At 39.1% G+C, this 20,106-nt stretch overlaps 1 protein-coding gene across 2 annotated transcripts in view; it reads left to right on the top strand.

Moving 5' to 3' along the window:
• LOC149577946 (coiled-coil protein) overlaps positions 1–20,106 on the top strand; it is a 238,474-nt gene that overhangs the window by 29,892 nt on the left and 188,476 nt on the right. For both annotated transcript variants that reach the window (XR_016364083.1, XM_089826739.1), the window contains exon 4: positions 9,609–9,687. Coding sequence is in view for 1 of the 2 variants with exons in the window: in XM_089826739.1 (XP_089682865.1) it covers positions 9,609–9,687 (79 nt within the window). In the remaining variant the exon portion in view is untranslated. The remainder of the gene's footprint in view (positions 1–9,608; positions 9,688–20,106) is intronic.

Here is a 20,106-nt window from a genome sequence, read left to right as displayed (position 1 = left end):
TTTCAGATTGCTGTTCTATTCTTGCATTCTCTCATCTTGATGACGGATCACAAAGTGTGATTCGAAACATTGATGCCAAAAAAAGTTATACACAATCAGATGCAGAAACAAAAATCTACATTTTAGATACAAAGTGCTAAATTTGCAATGATGATCCTCATTTAGTTTTTTAGGGGGTTTTGACATTTTTTGTTCAAGAAGTTTTAAAGTTTTTTATGCACCCATGAGCTCCAGTGAAATGGGAAACTTGCAGAAAGTCCTCAAGTTTGTGTGCCTACCTGGAATATTGAATCATATTAGTGGTGCCAGGAAATAATGGGATATTTTAAGCAAAACTAATGGTGATTTCTTCAGGGCTGTGAGCTATTAACAATTGGAGGAGTCAATCCACAGTGTTTGCCATAAAATATAAGCTCTTGATGTAATTTTAAGTTGGCACCATTTTTGGATTCCACTTGTGTGGCCTATGGTGAAGCTTATTGATTGTGACAGTAATACCAAACATGTTTATTTTTCTTTCTTATGTCTCTCTATAAAGCATTTACTATTAATGTACATGTCGTTTATGGATATTGTACAATATGCCTTGTATGAATTTGGCTTCAATATCATCTGATATAAGGCACTTCTTTTCACAATTTGTGTGATGAATACATGAGTTTCCACAAATATGTATAATATTGTTTGGAAAACATACAAATTGAAACATCATATGTATGTTGAATGTAGTGTTCACTAAATATTGAACATGCATGTTAATAGCATTCTCATAATGTAATGCTAGTGATGCATATGCATATTAATACTGGGAAGTATACTTCTCCTTGTGAGCATCTTGTGAGCATTGCGACCATGGCATCTAATGTAATTGCGAATACAATTCTCCACACACGACCATGCTTAGAGGGCTCCTTCTATGGTCTAGCCGAGTTTGCTTGTTTCTTTGGCATTGTGTTTTGGTGTCTTTGTGCTCCTTTTTCTTCTACATGTTGTTATTTGTTGTTCTTGTGGCTCCCACTGTCTTTCTAGCTCTTTTAGATGCGGTTGTGCCTCTCCTTGACCTCCTATTTTTTTTTGCTTTTGTAGTCACAAGCTTCCCTTCCTTAGGACAGAAAGGATGTTTTTCTTGCTTTTGTGTTGCGCCTTGTGCTATTTGCTGTTTGTCATTTAGTGGGGGTCTAAGATTTCTTAGCTCTTTTCTCATTTTCTCTTGCATTTGTTTCCCTGTTCTTGCATTACTCAACTTCTCTAGTTGATTAGTTTTCATTGCATTCTGCTTCTTGCATTGCCTATGCTACTTCTTAGCCTCTTTTCTTTTTCGTTTGACTAAGTTTGTCTCCATACTCCTATTGTTTTCAGCTCTCCTTCATTGGTCAGGTAGCTTGGTGTATGCTCTTATTGTGTTTGTGTCTTGCCCAACTATTCAAGTTCAATTTTCTCTTCATTCTTTTTGCTCAATTTGGTCCCAGCTGTTCAGTTCTTTTTAGTGTGGGTTGTTTCCTGCTTCCTAGCTTTTTACTATCGTCCTACATTGGTCTACAAACTGCTCTCCCATCATGGGCTCATTGGAGAAACTTTCATGTTGGACACCCTTACTTACCACTGTAAAGCATAGGATTTACAAGAATTAAGTTACCAAATGGAAAGATTGAAATAAAAGACATGGAACTACAACATAGCCTACTGGATATTTCTAGAGAGTTGACTTCAGTTATTGCTGAAAATGCTGAGATGCATAGCCTTCTCAGCTCATAAATGGAACAAACCACAATTAAAGATGTTGATATATTTGAAATCAAAGCTAAACAATTCAAGCTTGCTAATCTACAAGATCAAACAGAGAAACAACTTATATCTTGGGCCTTAATTTGTGGCAACAATGGCCCCCCTTTTGCTGGTGTGGAAGAACTTGTCCATTTCAAACTCACTAAAGAATGTATAAGGTGGTCGCACGAGCTCAACCTCAAGGTGAGGGGCCTCCCCTTGGTCTCCCTTGACCCGATGACCATTGGATCTTATTTCAGTTTTTATCTTGGTCTCACATGCATCATATTAGACAAAGCTTGAATTCACATAGGTCTGGTTATGCAGCGCTGGCCCCTGTATCAAAGACAGCTTCATCAATGTGTGCTATTTCCCCTTGTAATGTCCCCTCTTTAGTTCGACATGACATTGATCATGGATTTTGCCTATTCCAGACTCTCGTAGGCAAATGGTGTGGAGAGAGAGTCAATTCTGCGGATCAGATGGTCATATCTTGCTCTTGAAGAAGTGTTAAGAGGTTATATTTTATTATTATGTGTTATTGGGGCCTACATGTTATAATTTTAAGTTGAGTTGCACTTTTTATTTTATAAAATTACTTTATTATAAAAAGTGCATTATAATGAGATTTTACAAAGGATGTTTCTAGAAGTTCTAGAAAAAGTGCATTATAATGAGATTTTATAAAGGATGTTTCTAGAAGTTCTAGCAACTTCTTAGAAAAGTGAATAAATAGAGGGCTGGGCCTCTCATTTTGGACATGCTTGGATTTGAGATTTCTTCTACTTCTTCCATTGTGGAGCAAATTTGTAGTCTCTTGGGTCTGCAAATTATTATTTGATCTTTGGGAACGAATCGCTCCCTTGGATTGGCGACTTTGAGGGTGTGAAATATCCCCTGAATTGTTGCATTTGAGGAGTTGGTAATTCAGCCATCTCATTTGGACTTCATTGAGATTTAGTTATAAGGGTTTACTTTGGTTGGAATAAGGGTTTCAGTTGTGCCCTAGCATTTGTGGATTGATCAACAGGGTTTGAAGACACAGTTGTGCATTATTTTCAGACTGCCAGTCCAGGGTTTGGACCCACGTTTTTGCTCATAACTCCTAATTGGTTTGACGGATGAATTTCATATTTTAGGGGGTTATTCAGCAACCCTAGGCGCCCAGATTTATTGCTTTTGGAGTGACAAAAACGCTGCAATATTTTTATCTAGCAGCCGTACCAGGCCGTACCTGTACGGCCCTGTCAGTTGGGCAGCAGCAGCAATTTTGTGAGTCGGTTTGGGGCAGATTGTGAGGTCTTCGTGTGGCATCAATTCAGCATTTATATCCGGCAAAATTGGAGCTATTCCAGGTGCACAAACTGAAGTTTTTGATTGCCAAAATATTGCATGTTATGGATTAGAACAGTCAGCACTGTCATTGCATAAATAGTTATTTCCAGTCATTAATAATTGTTGTAAAAGTTTCGTCATTTGCATTCCAAATCTGAACTGGGTTATTGTTCATGTCATAACATTGCATTGTCAAGAGCTTGATGTATTAGAAGTGCATAGTTGTGACAGTCTCTCATTGTAATCAATTCTATTTGCTGTCATAAAATCAGAATTGCATTGGACTTCATATTTGAGTTTCATATTGTCATCTATCTCTTAGATCGGTAGTGTTATAATCTGGAAATTGTTGTTCATACATTATTGGCATCATATATTGAGGTTTCGTTGTACAACAATTAGTAATATTGCAGCCTTATTCGGTTACATGCCAACTGTTTGACAAAATTCCTAAGTCCAGTTCGAGGGTTTCAGTGGCCTTTATAATAAGGGTCATTACACCCCTTGGCTTCCACCTTCTATGCTATCCAAAATGGTGTTGATGGCGATCCCTATGCTTACCTTTATGATAGTATTGCTTAGTTTTTTGTGGTTGGTGACATTCTCATCCTTGGCAACTTTAACGCCAAGACCTAGGTCACTTAGGTACCCCTTTATCACAAAGTTGTGGACTCCTTGTGTGTTGATGACAATGACTCTAATGCTTCAGGATTTCATAGATCATTTGAGAATGCCTTGGGATCGCTCACTAAATATGGTTGGTGTTTTCATCTTTGCGAGTCTTTGGATCTTGTGGCCCTTAATGAGTTATGTTGCTTCCCTGACTCTCATTGCTTCACTTGTAGGCCTTATGGTGGTGGGGCTAGAATAGTTGACAACGTGCTCTCCAGTCAGTTGTTCCTCCAATCCATCCACCACTTCACCATCACCCCCTTCCCCTTGCTAATCATCTTAGCCTCTCCGCTATGGCCATCTCTACCGAATCTATCCCCGCCCTGTTCCCTCCCCATCCCGTTCGCTCATATCCTCCATCGTACCCTTTTCAAATTTGAGGATGGGGACCCCTACCTTTTCTCCCATCATCTCAAACTTCTACTCCCCCCAGCCAAATTCTCCTTGATTGGGTGCACCACCTCTATGTTTGCCTCTACACTTTTATTTGAGATGTTGCTTACCTGTCCTTTCCTAACTTTACCACACCCTAACTTACACTCGGCCCATAAATAAATGGTATGATGATGACGACAAAACCCTCCACCAAGTTATGTGCTCAGCCTTTTCCCATTAGCACCCACCCTACATCACACTTTGTACTTGCTGCCACCTACCCCTCCATCACAAGAAGCACCTCTTCATCTCCCAACATAGGAAGCTTCTTCGTGCCTCCCTCCTCCACTTCCCTAAGTGTTTTTAGTGTAACCTTCTCACTCGTTGCTCCCCCCTCACCCCTACGCTTGACCTTCACCGCCTCATTTTTCACATCTCCTAACTTTATGATATTCTAGGTTAGCACTTCATCTAGGTCGCCACCCCCCTCCATTGCCATATTTTCATGTGCACGAATCTTAGGAATGCTATCAGGATTGTGAATAGTAGTAGAGCAACTGATGACGAAGGGCTCCCGATTGAGTTCTTCAAACATGGCCTTCCAGTTCTTGGTGGATACTTAGCTGATCACTTCAATCAGGTGGTTTGTTTTGGTTCCCCCCTCCTCTTGGTCTCATCACATCATCTACTTGTTTCAAAAAGCGAGTGCAGTCTCAAACCCTAATAACTATTTGACCTTCATGGTTGAACACACATTATCCAAACTGTACACCATTGTTGTTCATGCTCTTCTCTTTGAAGACTTAGATTAGTGCTCTATTGCTGCTAGAAGACAGGTCGATTTCAGATCAAACTATTAGACTATCAACCATTTCCTCACACTTTGAGCTACTATTAAGAAGGCTTGCCATGACTCCTTGAAGGTTTATTATTGCTTTGTGTACTTTTGCAAAGCCTTTGACCTTGTTCTAAGGGCTTCCATATTTCAGAGACCGCGGGACTTCGACATCTTAGAGATCCTTTTGACAACTATTATGAGACTTTATGAGGATGTTCTTGGCTGTTTGAGGACTCCTTTAGAGTTTTCAGATTTCATCAGTAGTACTATTGGGGTTAACAGGGCTGCCCCTTGCCCCTCACCTTATTCAACATTTACATATACCAATTGGATGACTTCCTTTAGGAGCACTCTCTTGCAGGGTATGGTTGCCTCCTCTACTAGGTTTTGATCTATATTTTATTCTTCATTGATGATGTCTCTTGCAGAGGACAATTGCCTCCTCCACTAGGTTTTGATCTCTATTTTTCTTTTTACTGATGATGTTGTCCTCTCAGCATCCTCTCCTCATGGTTAGCAGAGACAGTTGGATAGCCTTGGCTCTTTTTGTGACTTGAAACATCTTACAATTAATATGGGGAAAACCAAGGTTATGGTTTTCAATGGACTCGAGGCCTCTCACCTGCACTTTTATTTATAGGGTAATGAGGTCGAGATTGCCTTCTCTTATACTTACTTGGGGATCAAGTTCTGTGGCCCTTGGTTCAACATGAGATTTTCCCTTCAACCTCGTATCAAGAAATGCTATGGCTCTTTGGCTCTTCCTGAGAGACAATGGTGCCATCACTACATTCAAGACAACACTACCAAGATGACCCTCCTGGAGACTCTTATCAGAGCTATGGTTCACTATGGCTCTATTGTTTGGGAGCCTTCCTTGCTGGGGTCCAATTGGACCTTTGTTGAGCGGGTGAGACTTTTGGCGCATCATCGGGTGCAGACAATCCATCCCTCACAGTATCATCCTTGCCAAGTTTGAGGCTCACCCTTTTAGGCTTGATTCCTAGGAGGTGAGACACAAGTACCCTTACTTGGCTTACTACTCCTTAGAGTCAATTGTTCCTGCTCGTTGAGTTGTACCCGTGGGTGGTTAAATGAGGCCTCAACCCTCCTTGATAATGTTTTGATTTTAATGGATCATCTTGCCCCCTTTCAGTACAACCTTGATGCCCCTCCCCATCTCCTCCCCCCTAGGTAGGAGTTGAATGTGTAAATTAAGTCGGATAGGTATAGACAGTACATTCATACTACTTGGTGTGAACCCCCATAGAGGTCTTCAGGCCACGATGGCATTTTATGCGGACCACTTCCTTGAGATGACAGACGAGAACATTGTTTTCCCCTCCTATTATCTCACCATTGGTCTCATTCTCTCAGGATCTTTTTGGGCTCTTTTAAGATGGAGTCCCACAAACTTACTTAGAGACTGATCATCAACTTGACAAAAATAACAAGATTCACTAGTTATGTAGTATTTGAGAGGTTGAGTCAGAGGAGCACTTCATTTTCCACTTCCCTTTTGATTCTAAGATTTGTGGGAGATTTGATTGCCTTTTTAGATACACTCAGGACCTTTCGACCTTCAAATTCATGGATCGTAAGTGCCTTGTTCTCCATCTCTAGGAGGCTACTAGGCTTCGTGATAGCTCTTTTTAGCTTTGGGGTCTTGCATGCTCTCTTTATTATGGGGTACCATGAGACAGTTGTGAAAGATTCCCAATTCTGGTGACCGCAAAAATTACCGTTTGTTTCAAAATCTGAATCTATGACTAGCGTTTGTTACCATTGAATGATTTTAGCTGAATTCTGATTTCTTTTTTTCTTTTCCTTGTTTTTTTTTTCAGTTTTTTTTTGTTTTTTCGGAAATAGATCAATTGCATAACAAATAGGAAATAAAGAACACTTAAGAAATGTAAACATATGCAACAAAATTCATCATTATTAAATTCAGAAATAGTACATACCCGAACCAACCAGCAACCTGATATATTAACTTCAAAGAGATCATTGCCAATATACAATACTATCTTAAACATGGATCAACACCAGCTACAGGGAGATGCATTGAGAATGATTCAACCCTAAATAAATTGCTGCAATGAACCATCCAATGCGAAAGGGAAGCTATGGCGTCCAATGATGAAGAAAAGACCTTCTCCAACCCCCACGTGAGCTGAATGCTTGTTGTCAAAAGCTGGCCACCCAGCTTTAAGTGCCCTACTCCACTCAAATGATAATGTCAAGGACCTCCTCTGTCAATTTGAATGCAATGAAATACAACTCCAATCACCATGACCTGTTGAGGTTTGCGTCCCAACAGTCCAAACTTGAGGGTTTTGTCCAAAGCCACAAAATTGCCCTTCTAGAGCAATTTCACAATTTATAAGTTTCAAAATGCCAAAAGATAACGAACAATTAGGTCTTCATCTTCGTATAACTCCTCCCAAGTGCAAATCGAACCCTAAATGAGAATTACACTATGCACTAAATAATAAAATAATATTTTCCCAAATAAAGGCATCCAAGCTATAGGAAAAACATTACTTTATTAAAATGTCATAACTCAAAGTGCCAAAAAGTCTCCAGATAGTTAAAATAGTTTATAATAATTCAAGACCTTTCCAACGAGCTATAACACAAGGGCACATCTGACCAAATGAAGCCATATTCCCCTTGTTACTCCAAAATGGCTATATAAATAACCTTATTATAATTTAAAAAAAAAATGCAAACTTAGGAAATATTTAAATATATTAAAATATTTCCCATTTTACCCTTGAAAGCCCAAACCAACCAAATCAACGTGAAATTGACCATTTCACCTGTTTGTGACTAATATCGGACGAGATGGGTCAATCGGTAGTTCCTTCCCTATAATCTAGTGATGCTCCTAGAAACTAGGGAACACACCTTGTCATCCAGAAACTGAAACCATGGAATGGTCCCGTGGAACTTCACATCTGGAAATTGCCACATTCTCTTAAAATGTAGGGATACCCGCTAAAATTAAGGAACTGCACCCAATTGGCTCCCAACTACCTGTAAAGTCGAGCATGGTCATTGAATATCCTGTATGAGTCTCTATCCACAACTGCTAGCCTACGAGACACCCATGATAGGCTAACAAACATAACTTTGCTAGTCAAACAAAAGAGGGGACATGACAAGTTGGACATCCCATCTTATAACCTGCCTTTTCATAGAGCTCACTTTATTGCGGGGTACCATGAGACAGTTGGACCCCCCCCCCCCCCCCACGGCATTCCACTCTCTCTAGATCTATCAGACCTCAGAGGGTTCCTTAACTTTCCCTTACTTCTTCCACTTAGAGGTGGCTTGACGTCTCTGTCTCGGCTAGTCCCATGACGTACCCTTCAATTCGACAGTTCTTCTCAGCAACTCAGGTTTCTTAGGGTGGTAGGGGTTCTCGCTTTGAGGCCACCCTAAACCCCCTTCTTTCTCCTTGACTTCGGCCTTGTTGTTATGTTCTTTTTGTGTCATTTGTTCTTTGCTTCTCTTTTGGTACTATTTGGGGCCCTTGCTGCAGGTTGGGCCCTTGTGTTGTATTGGGCAGCCCTTTTGACCCCATTTGTGGTCGTTTGTTGGACATTAATAAATTTGCCTTATTTATCTCTAGATGAATTTTAATGTTAACAATCATTAAAGAACATTTCCAGTAACTGTGTTATATTACCTTTGTAAATTCATGCACGTATAAGGTAGTATGTATTTTATTTGTGTGGAAATATAAATCATCTTCTCAAGCAACCTGGGAAAAGTATTGAGAGCAAGAGGTATCACAAATGTATTTCTACTTAAGATAAGATAAGATAATAATATTAATGTCCATGAAAAACCAACAAGGTTTATGGGACTGAGCCTACAACAGAATAGCCAGCCAAAGCAGAAGCACCAAACAGTGACTGAGAAGAAACAAAAGCAAGAAATAGAACAAGAAAGAAGACAAGGTAAGGGCTAAGGGTCCTTCCATGTCACAAAGAAGTCAGCAATAGAAGGGTAAGCCTGTGGACGATCCATAGTCTTAGACTGCCATGCAGAACCACTGTATGAACATACTCACTATGTTACACCAAGAGACACATGCCATTAGAGATGAGATATGCTGGCAAAGTGTACTGCATAGAATCTGCAAATGTAACACGGTAAACCTAACTGCCGGATAATATTCATGTCTTCATACATATATGATTATCTTTACTTGTAGCAGTGTTGAGACAGATGTGTTTGTTCTCCGACCCACTCTTGTTAAGCATATTTCAGGAGGCATCTGCAAATTTGGTTGTTTTCCTTTTGGGGGTTAACTGATTAGTTGCTTGATTTATTTTGCTAAGAAAGATACATGAGTACACATATATCTTTTGACATTTATGTTGTAACAATTCAATAGGTTGAATTTGGATGGTTGATAGAAATCTTTTGTTGCTTTGTATCTGTAGTGCTTAGAATAAGTCATACAACATGTAAAATGTTCTTTTGGATAACTTTTCTGTGATAAACATGTCTGAAGGTTGACATTAGAAAGTGCATTTGTTGTGTTCAAAATTTCGACTTGCTGTTTTTTGTGTGTCTAATCTAGCATCTGTTTTTCAATTTCTTCTCTCAGGTTTCTCAGAGGTTAGTGCAATTGGATGTTGTTACAGAGCAGTTATCTCACAAAGTAATGGAACACTATGAAGAATTGGGTAAGCATGATATAAAATATTATCACCTTGGCTTTTCCTGTGGATATAATTGAAAACATCAATTTATTTTTAAATGGTTCAAATGCACCTGTGTTTCGTTTTAGTAGTTTGAACTTTGAACTTATAGCTAAAATAGAACCGTTACATTGTTGAGATCTTGCATTTGTTTCCTAGTGATGGTTGTTTCACAGGTGATCAACCTGGCCTCCCTTTGCAAGCTTTTTTAATAGACCAACATTCGTTGAGAGTTCACTGATATTTTGGGCTTTGGTTCTGCTACAATGCTATTTGCTCTAATATGGTATTAGAGCTGGTGAGAGTGGTAGTCTGTGAGAGCAAGATGTGTCATTGGCTTTTTTCTAAATTTTTGAGAATGATAATTTTGTTACGTGAATAGGAATGTTCAAGCTAGCATAGATCTGATTTTGTTGGGCAAGCTGATCGCGAGTAGTGAGTTTGTTTGGCAAGCTAAACATGAGTAATAAGAAGCTGCAGAAGCATAAAAAGGACGTTTGGGTGTAACAGTAGTGCTTGCATGGTAATGAAGGTTCCACACATCTTCTAAATCATTTTAACCCTTGTACACTTTTGGAGAGTCATTAATGTTGCTTACCATCTCTTTTTTTATGGTGGGTGAGGAACATTTAAAGCCAAACTATTTGTATAAATGCATCTTGTATTGTATTAATACACAATCTCTGAAGATTTTTTTTTTTTTGAAATGCCTTTTTAGATAGTCCCTTCGTTCTCTTATAAAAATCTGACTTTTTTTGATGTGGGGTAAAAAATAGGCTCGTCTACCACAACTTTAAGAATAGATGGGAAGGAGGGGGTCTCATCTCTTGAGATCGCTTCCTTGACAGAAAATGACCAGTTCTATAGGCAATTGTTTCTTTCAGCAGCTTTAGCTCTCTAATATTTTATACCACTTTATATATTAACATGGGTACATCCTTCTTGAATGGGCAAACCTTGATGTTCCTTTTAGGAATACCACACAATTGGGCTTTCAACCAATTGGAGTTTGTGTGCTTAACATAAAATCTATTTCAAAGTCAAACATATTCCCAGCCACCTAGAACTTGTATCATGTCAACTCGTTTCCTCAAGTGTTTCTTTTTAATTTGCTCCCATTAAAGTAGTTTTGTTTGGGTTCTGTTTTTTTAATTCATTCGGAAGAAGGGTGGCCTACATCATACAATGTTGTTAGAAGGCCGGCCTAAATCATAAAGTGTTTTAGAAAGAGGACCAAAAAGTGTTAGCACTAGGCATGGGGTACACGTGACTTAAAATGTTATTATATAAAAGTGACATTGAAAATGAGGATTAAACGGTAATACAAAACCAAAAGCTATTTGATGTAATGTCCCCATTTTTGGTAGGCTCCTGTTGCTAGTCTATGTCAGTTCATCATTGCGACCCTCGTGACGTGGCAGTATGTTTTGAGGGTCTCTGAGACAGACTATCTATTTTTAGTAAGTTGATTTCGAGGTGGTCTCTATTTTTAGTAGTGCAGTGGAGGCATTGGCAGTTGATCTTCATTAGTAGCGGATTGAGCATATTCATGGAGTTCATATTTGATAAGTTATTAATGAGACATTAGTTATTAAAACGACTTTATCTTATTTCAAGTTATAAAATGGAATTCTGAATAAGAAACCTCTTAAGTGAGAAGTGTGATGAAGATGCTGGTTTGCACAATTGTGTTATAAATATGATTCCATTAAGAAGATTTAATATCTCATTGTCTATTCCTTTTGATATTGTCTTGTGCGGGTTTTGGAGTTGCAGTTTTTTCTCTTCAGACTGATTCCTCTTGATTTTAGCATCCATTTGCTGCTGTTGTATTGCAAATTGGATATTGTCTTGTGAGGGTTTTGGAGTTGCGGTTTTTTCTCTTAAGACTGATTCCTCATGATTTTAGCATCCATTTGCTGCTGTTGTATTGCAAATTGGATTATCTGAGCTTGCATTCAATTCAGTGCTGAAGTATATTGAATTGAATTGTGTATTCAATCTGATTGTGGCATCTTCCTATTCTATTTTCACTGTGACTTGGAGAATGATTTTATTATGATAATAGATAATCGTCTATTATTAGTTAATGGTAATCTATTGTAACTATTTAGTTAGCTTTAGTTAGCTGTAGCTTTTTTAGCTTTCTTTCAGCTAGAATAGAATGTTTCTATTCTTTACGATCGTTTTCTAAGGAAAAATCGTTCTATTTTTTTGTATATAACGACCTCTCGGTCTCTGTTAATAACAAGCAAGTATTTTACCAATTACTTCGTAATATGGTATCAAACCCAGTACTTAAATTATTTTTGAAAATTTTATAATTTCCTTTGAAATTGTTTGCTACAAATTTTTGAAATTATTTATGAGATTTCTCAAAAGCCCATCTAGGGTTTCCGTTTTCTTGAGAAATTCATAGCTAACTCCTAGTTTTTGGCTAGGGTTTTCTGAAGAGAAAGTTTGCAACTCGCGTTTTCTTTCTTCCCTCTAAAACTTGGAACTGGAGCAACGTTTGAAAATCGCTATTTGTTCTAACACTGAACATCGCGACTTCAAAAATCGCGGGTCTCTGTCATTGCTCACGTTGCAGCTATGGGGACACTATCTTTCCTATCCAAAACTGCAGCATCCATTTCCATTCTCCGATTGATTTCTTCAGACTTTTTTTTGAGGTCGTGGGTATGCTAAAAATGGCTTTTTTCGGGTGAAAATAAAAACTCCTTTTCTATCTTCTCTTCATCATTTGCGTTGTCTCAGCAAGAATGCCTTAGCTCATAAACAAAAATTGATTGTTCTCATTTTAAAAACTCCATTTTCCTCTATAATTTTTCGTCCATGGCCTAGACTTGCTTTTTTGCTTGAAACCTTAGTTTTTGACCTCAAAAATTTTCTTGATTACAGATTCTTGGTGGGCTTTTCAAGAGCTTAACTAGGTTGTCCTTTTTTTGGGTGCCTCAATTTTGTAGCTAGCGGATCTAGAAAACGACAACATTTTTCTTCTGGGTTTTCGAGTTTTCTTCTGGGTCACTCACCAAAGTTTCTGGGTCTTCCATATTTTTGCCTCGAAGAATGTGCCTTAACAGATTTTTATGTTTTTCATTGAAAAATGTGCTATGGCATCTTTGACAAACATTTTGCTCGAGCACAACTCAAAATTCAATGGTCAAAATTATGGCACTTGGAAGCAGCGAATCATTGCAATTTTTGAATATCAGAACATCGGTCAACTTGTTATGGGTGTTGCAAAGCGTCTGACTGCTCCGGGTCCTGATTAGGATGCATGGGATTTGAATAATCGAGAGGTGGTGATGCTTCTCAAATTAACTGTGGCTAATGATCAACTTTCTCAAATTGTATCCAACAAGAAAACTACCAAAATCTGGACACATCTCAAAGGTCTTCATGAGACTTCTGACAAAGGCAGCGCTTTCTTTTTGAAGAACACTCTGTTTTCTATTGTCATGGATGAGCGAACCTCACTCTAAGCGCACCTGAATCAGATTCAGCAAATCCGTGGTCAGTTGCTTGCCATCGGTCGCAAGATGGAGGAAGAGGACATTGTGGTTATCAATCTTCGAAGTTTACTGAAGTTCTATGAGCATTTTATCGAGACTCTCAACATCACATCTTTTGGTGTTGATTTGAAATTCACTGATCTCTGCACACTTTTGCTTCAGCAAGATCGGTGGAAACAAGAGTTCAGTAGAAGCTCCACCTCCACCTCCACAGAGAAAGCCTTCGCTGCTAAATCCTTTCAGAAGGATAAAGGCAAGATTTAGTAGCCGTCTCAGCAGAAGTCTTCTGCTCCAGCATTAGATGGTTCCCAAAAGAAGAACATTCAATGCAACAACTGCCACAAGTTTGGGCACTGGAAGGTTGAATGTCGGAAACGCTTAGCTACACAATCTAAGCAATCAGGTTCGCAATCCAAAGCGAACAGTGTAGAGCACACCGAGCAGATAGAATCTGCCTTTTACACCTTCATGGCTAAAAGACCTACAAAATGTCAAGTCGTCTGCCTAGTACATTGCCTTTCGTCACTTCACCTGCTGTAGAGACTCGTTCACTGACTACCAGCGTTATATAGATTTTGTTATTTTTGGTGGCGGAGAAGAGTGCATGTTGTCGGTAAAGGCAACATTTAGATTCAGTTTGCTGGGAGGAATTTCATTTTCCTTGATGTGTACTAACTACTATGTTCCAGGGATGGAACTAAATCTACTCTTAGTCAGTCAGTTATTGCGACATTCTCCACACTTGGATGTCATGTTTAGTTCACATCAATGCACAATCATTGATTGGGCAACTCAGTCTACTATCGCAGTGGGTCTTGAGGATCATGGTCCTTTTAGACTTATTGATTCTGGTGATTCTTGAGACTTAGCTATTTCTTCTTGGCGGTCTTCCATTAGCACACTTTGGCATCAACGATATAAGCACTTAAATGTGCATTATCTCTTACAGCTTGGTCAGGATGAGCTTGTTCTTGGATTGCTAGAGATTTGGACTCAACAGCTTAGAGTTTGTAATGCATGCCAAGTTGGGAAGCAACATCTCACACCTTTCACTAGTGGCTATTCATGGTGAGCTTCTCAAGTACTTTAGCTTGTTCATGCTGATACTTGCGGCCCTATGGCCACTCCTTCTGTTCTTGGGTCTAGGTATTTTCTGTTGTTTGTTGATGATTTCAGTAATAAAATGTGGGTGTATTTCCTTAAATAAAAATCAGATGCATTTCCTGTATTTCAGTAGTTTAAACCTTTAGTTGAAAAAGAGTTTGGGAAATCTATTGTTACTCTTAGATCAAACAATGAGGGGGAATTTTCTTCTAATGTTTTCTCCAGCTTCTTGGATACTCATGGCATCAAACGCCAATTAACCACACTCCATACACCACAACAAAACAATGTAGTTGAATATTGGAACAAAAAAATCATTGAGATGGCTCGATGCATGCTCGAACACAGACATGTTCCGAAGAAGATTTGGGCAGAAGCAGTCAATATTGTAGTTTATCTTTTGAACCAGTTACCCATAGTGGCGGTCAAAGGTCAAACTCCGAAAGAGGCCTAGTCAGGTTGCAAGCCCAAAATCAGTCACCTGAAGGTTTTTGGCTCACTTGGTTTTGTTTGGATCCTTGAGGCGTCACTTACCAAGTTGGATGCCAAGAGCCAGAAACTCATGCTTGTTGGATACAATAGCCTTCACAAAGCGTAGCGCTGATCGATGTTGAGACATCTCATTTCATCTACAATCGTGATGTAGTCTTTGATGAACAATGACAACCTTTCATGGCTATTTCTCCTTTTCCTGATCTAGTAGACCAACCTATGAATGCTAATGATTTGGGAGTTAGGCTTCCATGAGGTCCACCTGATGGGAGGGCTCTAGTAGCTCCTGCAGCCCGAGTTATACCAGTGATCCTTGTACAAACACCTTCAGCTTCTCCTGCAGGATCACCTCTCTTTGTAGATGCTTCACTTGAGTTTGATCCAGATTCTTCTGATCTCCTAATACTAATGTTGGTCGTTCTCCTCTCCAGCCTAAGTGGTGGGCTAAGACACTTCTTTGTGATGATGAGCTCATTGATGGGAGAACTGCTCGAAAAAAGAGCAAACCTATAGAGTCTATTAACTTTTCTCTCATGGCCAACATTCACTTTGTTTGAACTTCAAACATATTCCAAGGCTAAAGGAATTCCAGAGTGGGAATATGCCATGACATCTGAACACTAGAGCCTGCTAAAGAAGAATAGCTGTGTCCTTTCTGATCTTTCACCAGGGAAGAAACCTATTGGCTGCAAATGGGTTTACAAAATCAAATACAAATTTGATGGTACATTGGATAAGTACAAAGTTTATATAGTTGCGAAGGGCTTTTCTCAGCATCAGGGCATTGATTATGAGGAAACCTTTGCTCCTACTTCAAAGATTAGCACCATCAGATTAGTCCTAGCAATGGCAACACAGTTTGGCTTGAAGGTCCATCAACTGGATGTCAAGATTGCTTTCCTAAATGGTGATCTCCTGGTTTCAAGGTTGCTGGTAAAGACCATCAGGTTCTCAGATTGGTAAACTCTCTGTATGGCTTGAAGTAGGCCCCTCGGGCATGGTACATTAAAATTGATAAGTACCTTAGTGATCAAGGCTTCTAGAGGAGTTCTTTAGACTCAAATTTGTACATCAAGACTACTGACAGTGACATCATCCTTTTGGTTATTTATGTGGACGATCTGATCATCAGTGGCAGTTCAACATTTTTGATTCACTGAATCAAACAGAATTCATGTCAGTCTTTTGATATGATTGACCTTGGGCTCATGCATTATTTCCTAGGTGTTGAAGTTTGGCAACAGTCTTCTGGTATATTCATCTCTTAGTCCAAAAATGCCAAGGCTTTGTTAGACAAGTTCCGTATGTAGGATTGCAAGCCTGCATCTACACCTATGGAGAAAGGTCTCAATTTATTTGCAAAGTCTGATTCTCCTTCCGTTGGTGATACTACATACAGGCAACAAGTAGGCAACCTCATCTACCTCTTTGCTACTAGGCTTGATATCAGCTTCGCAGTCAGCTATATCTCATGCTTTATGACAACTCCTACGGCTGATCATTGGATGGCAACAAAGTGTGTGCTTTGTTATGTGAAGGTCACTTCAGGTTATGGACTTCTGCACTCTCTAAGTTGTAATCCTAGACTCACCAAGTTCACAAATTTAGCTTGGGCAGGCTTTGTTGATGATAAAAAGTCAACTTCTGGATATGTGTTCAGTTTGGGATCCGGTGTAATCACATGGACCAGTAAGAAGCAACAGGGAGTTTCTGTCTCCTCTACAAAGGGACTATTAAGGTAGGATGTTAAGCTGTTTGGCTTCGTCGGATGCTTGGGGATATGTAGATGTCACCAGTAGGACCGATTACTTTGTTTGTTGATAAGGAAGGCATTATCAAGTTAGCACGAAATTTAGTCTTCCATGAATGAACCAAGCATTTGGATGTTCATTGTCACTACATACGACAGCTGGTTGAAGACAGGACAATAGATTTGCATTATGTTCCTATCACAAATCAAACTACAGACATTCTCACCAAGCCTCTTGGTCCTGATACTATTCCATTCTTGCATTCTCTTATCCTGATGATGGATCATAGAGTGTGATCCGAAACATTGATGCTAAAAAAACACAATCAAATCCAGAAGCAAAAATTATATCCCTAATAAGTTTGTCAAATTCAGAGGACAGCTTGGTGTTGTAGATAGATTAACCATTAAGGGAGGGTATTACGATAATAGATAAATCGTCTATTATTAGCCAATGGATATCTATTGTAAATATTTAGTTATCTTTAGTGAGCTGTAGCTTATTTAGCTTTCTTTCAGCTAGAATAGAATGTTTCTATTCTTTACGATCATTTCCTAAGGAAACATTGTTGCATTCTTTTCTATATAATGACCTCTCGGTCTCTATTAATAAAAAGCAAGTGTTTACTTTTACCAATTACTTCGTAATAGAGTTTTGGTGCTGGGGTTTTGATTTAACATCTTGTTATGGAACACCATTGTCCTTGCTGTCTGGCGTGATTGATCTCTGTTTTTGGTCAACTAGCATTTCTGCTATTGGAGTCTGTTTTTACTTGCCATCAGGTGACTTTTCTCTGTTATTCCTTGGTGTCAATTTCCAACGCCATACACAGAGGCTGGCCATGCATTTTTTCTGTGCTTAGGCATCGTTATATCTCTATCTTGGATGCCAGACATCTCTGCAAATCTGTTGTTGAATCTTCTGAAGTTCAGACACCATTATCATTGTATCCTTGGCATCATTACTGCTGCGAATTTTACCTAGGTGGGTGGTCACCATTCTGTTATTATCATTGCATTTCAAATTCCAGGGATACCCTATCAAGTTCTGCCAATAGTTGCCATTATTGGCAATTTGTCTGTGTTTTTGGGTGGCATTGACATGAGTTTAGCGTTACCAATTTGGCAGCATCAGACTTCACTATTGGGTCTGATTATCAGGCATGTGTTTGACCTATCCCTGCTGCTATACTCATGATCTGGGCGTGAGTTTGTGCCTTTGGATGTGGTGTTGGTGGACAGCCATGCAAGAGTCTAAGGTCAACACTAGGAGCTTGATTGGCAGTGTTCAATGTGTCCCTGCTGTTAACAGGCAATTCTGATCGATATTGGCATATATGTTAAAATGCATGGTCTGCTCTGCTGCAAGTTGGATTCTCAAACATATGATACAGGTTCTTATTGTAATTTGTCTTAAGTTTAAGGAAAACAATAAAAAAATTGCAGGTTAGTTGCCAGTTCAATTCTGTAGTTATTTTTTATTATTCATTTCAATATCTTTTAGCATTGCTCATATATCAAGAAAACACCAAAAAAAAAACACAAGAAAACATAAAACATTGGAAAGCACAACATCATATTCTATGAGATAGCCAGTGAGAGCCAGCTTGTGCTGATTAGAGTGGTATCATAGCAGCTTTCGCCTAACCTGCAGGGAATTGGGTTAGAACATTGCTCAAAGATTTTTCCCTGGTAGACAGTACACCTACAGAGGTTGCACTTCTCCACCCGTGATGGAGAGCTTGAGATTCAGTTTGGTAGTATGGGTGACAATGATGTTGGCACGAGTTCCGACATTGATAGAGAGGCTAAGGAGACACTGAGAGACCTCACACGTGGTCAGCACCATGTTTCCGGCGAGCTGCAACAACTAACTTATACATTGCACTGTATTGCACATTCCTAGAGGCTAGAGCAGGGAGAGAGGTGCTAGAGATGATCCGGTCAATTCACGCAGGTCCCGAGTTGATAAGATGTCTAATCTAGAGGTAGGGTAAGAGCAGAGGACCGGATCAGGATTGATGACAGGATCAAAGGAATGGCTATATTAGTGCATATGATAGGCAACAGCGACCTACTTTTCTGAGACCGGATGTAGATGCAGTCAGTACTGAGATTGAGGCCACACCCTTTGTGGATGATGTTGCGTCACATTTTGCAGAATGGAATGCTCTTCTACAAGCTATCAAGCACAATCTCAATTGTGATAGATTCCTAACCTAGAAGCAAGAGCATACTAGAGGTAGGCCTGTACGTTGTTGGTTCCCAAAATTACAGATTGAAAATCCAAGAGTTTGCCACTTCTCCGATAGGATTCCGCAAGCAGTTCTGGCCAACAAACAAGAATCACCTTGATTCCCCTGCACTTTAGGCTCCACTACACCTAGGCGGGTAGACCTTCTCCTCGAACTTGATTACTTGGTTCAGAGCTTTTCTAAAGCGAATTTAAACTTTGGAGTTCTTCGGCTGGCAAAGTCCTTGAACTCGATTTAAAATGAAACTAGATGCTGAATGTTTGAATTGAATGAATTGTATAAGATTTTATTAATGGATCTGATGCTTGTAGAAGAAATATACAGATTTCTGACTTCAATAATAGAAAGACCAGTGCCTCTGCTCATCCGGGCAATAGAGTCAACTTTAGTGAATTTTCACGTACAACTTCATAAAGTTCTTATGCACTTGAACTGTCAACAATTTAATAATTAGGATGCGACAGACCAACAGGAACAACCGTTTCAGCCTCTGAAGCCATTGATTTTTCATTTTGTTTGATGTCCATTATGTTCATGATGGTTTAGGCTCAGTCTTCGTATATTTTGGAGAAGTTTTCAGTTTATGCATTTTCAGTAGTATGTCGGGCATACTCTTTGCAAGATTGGAGTCTTATTAGTGCTGGTTGGACCTGTTTTTCAGCGTTTATCAGTCATAGAGTGAGTTCACAGTATTGTATTTAATATCTATGTTTGGGATGGATTTATGCAACCCATGTCAGCTGTGTTGCAGTTTGGGGTGTGTTTTTTAACATTTGAGGTTGTGTTTTTAAATTTGCATGAGCACCTTAGACAGTTTCGGCATCAAACAAGTTGGCATTATCGACCATTTTCATCCAAGTCAAGCTTAGACAATTCCCAATTCACCACAGTGGTGTTGATTAGGTTTTCTCTGCTGCCTGCTTATTGTGGTTGGCTTGCTATCATATTACTTTGTAATTGCACTCATTTATAATAGGTATGTGGTTGGAATTAAGATATGCTCTCACATTATCTGAGCGATAAAAAATGTGAAAGTGATTGCATAAATGTTCTTTATATTGCAAAATAATAAAAAATAGGTAAGGTGGGTTGTTATGATTAACAATATATGAAACAAACATCTTCAACCATCACTTGTGTCAAAAGAGAGTATAGGTGGCAATTAAGCAGTTGTTAAACTTTGAGGAAAGTCATGTTAGAGAAGGGATATAAGTTATAACTATATAGACAAACATGGTATTGATATACATGTCCATTTTGGGAATGTTGTGTATGGCTATGTATCATT

Source organism: Cupressus sempervirens, chromosome 1, assembly GCF_028749045.1.
Source record: "Cupressus sempervirens isolate cs-2001-9-10 chromosome 1, ASM2874904v1, whole genome shotgun sequence".
Lineage (NCBI taxonomy): Eukaryota > Viridiplantae > Streptophyta > Pinopsida > Cupressales > Cupressaceae > Cupressus > Cupressus sempervirens.
The sequence above is the reverse complement of the archived record's forward strand: the minus strand, read 5'-3'. Positions and strand labels throughout refer to the sequence as shown.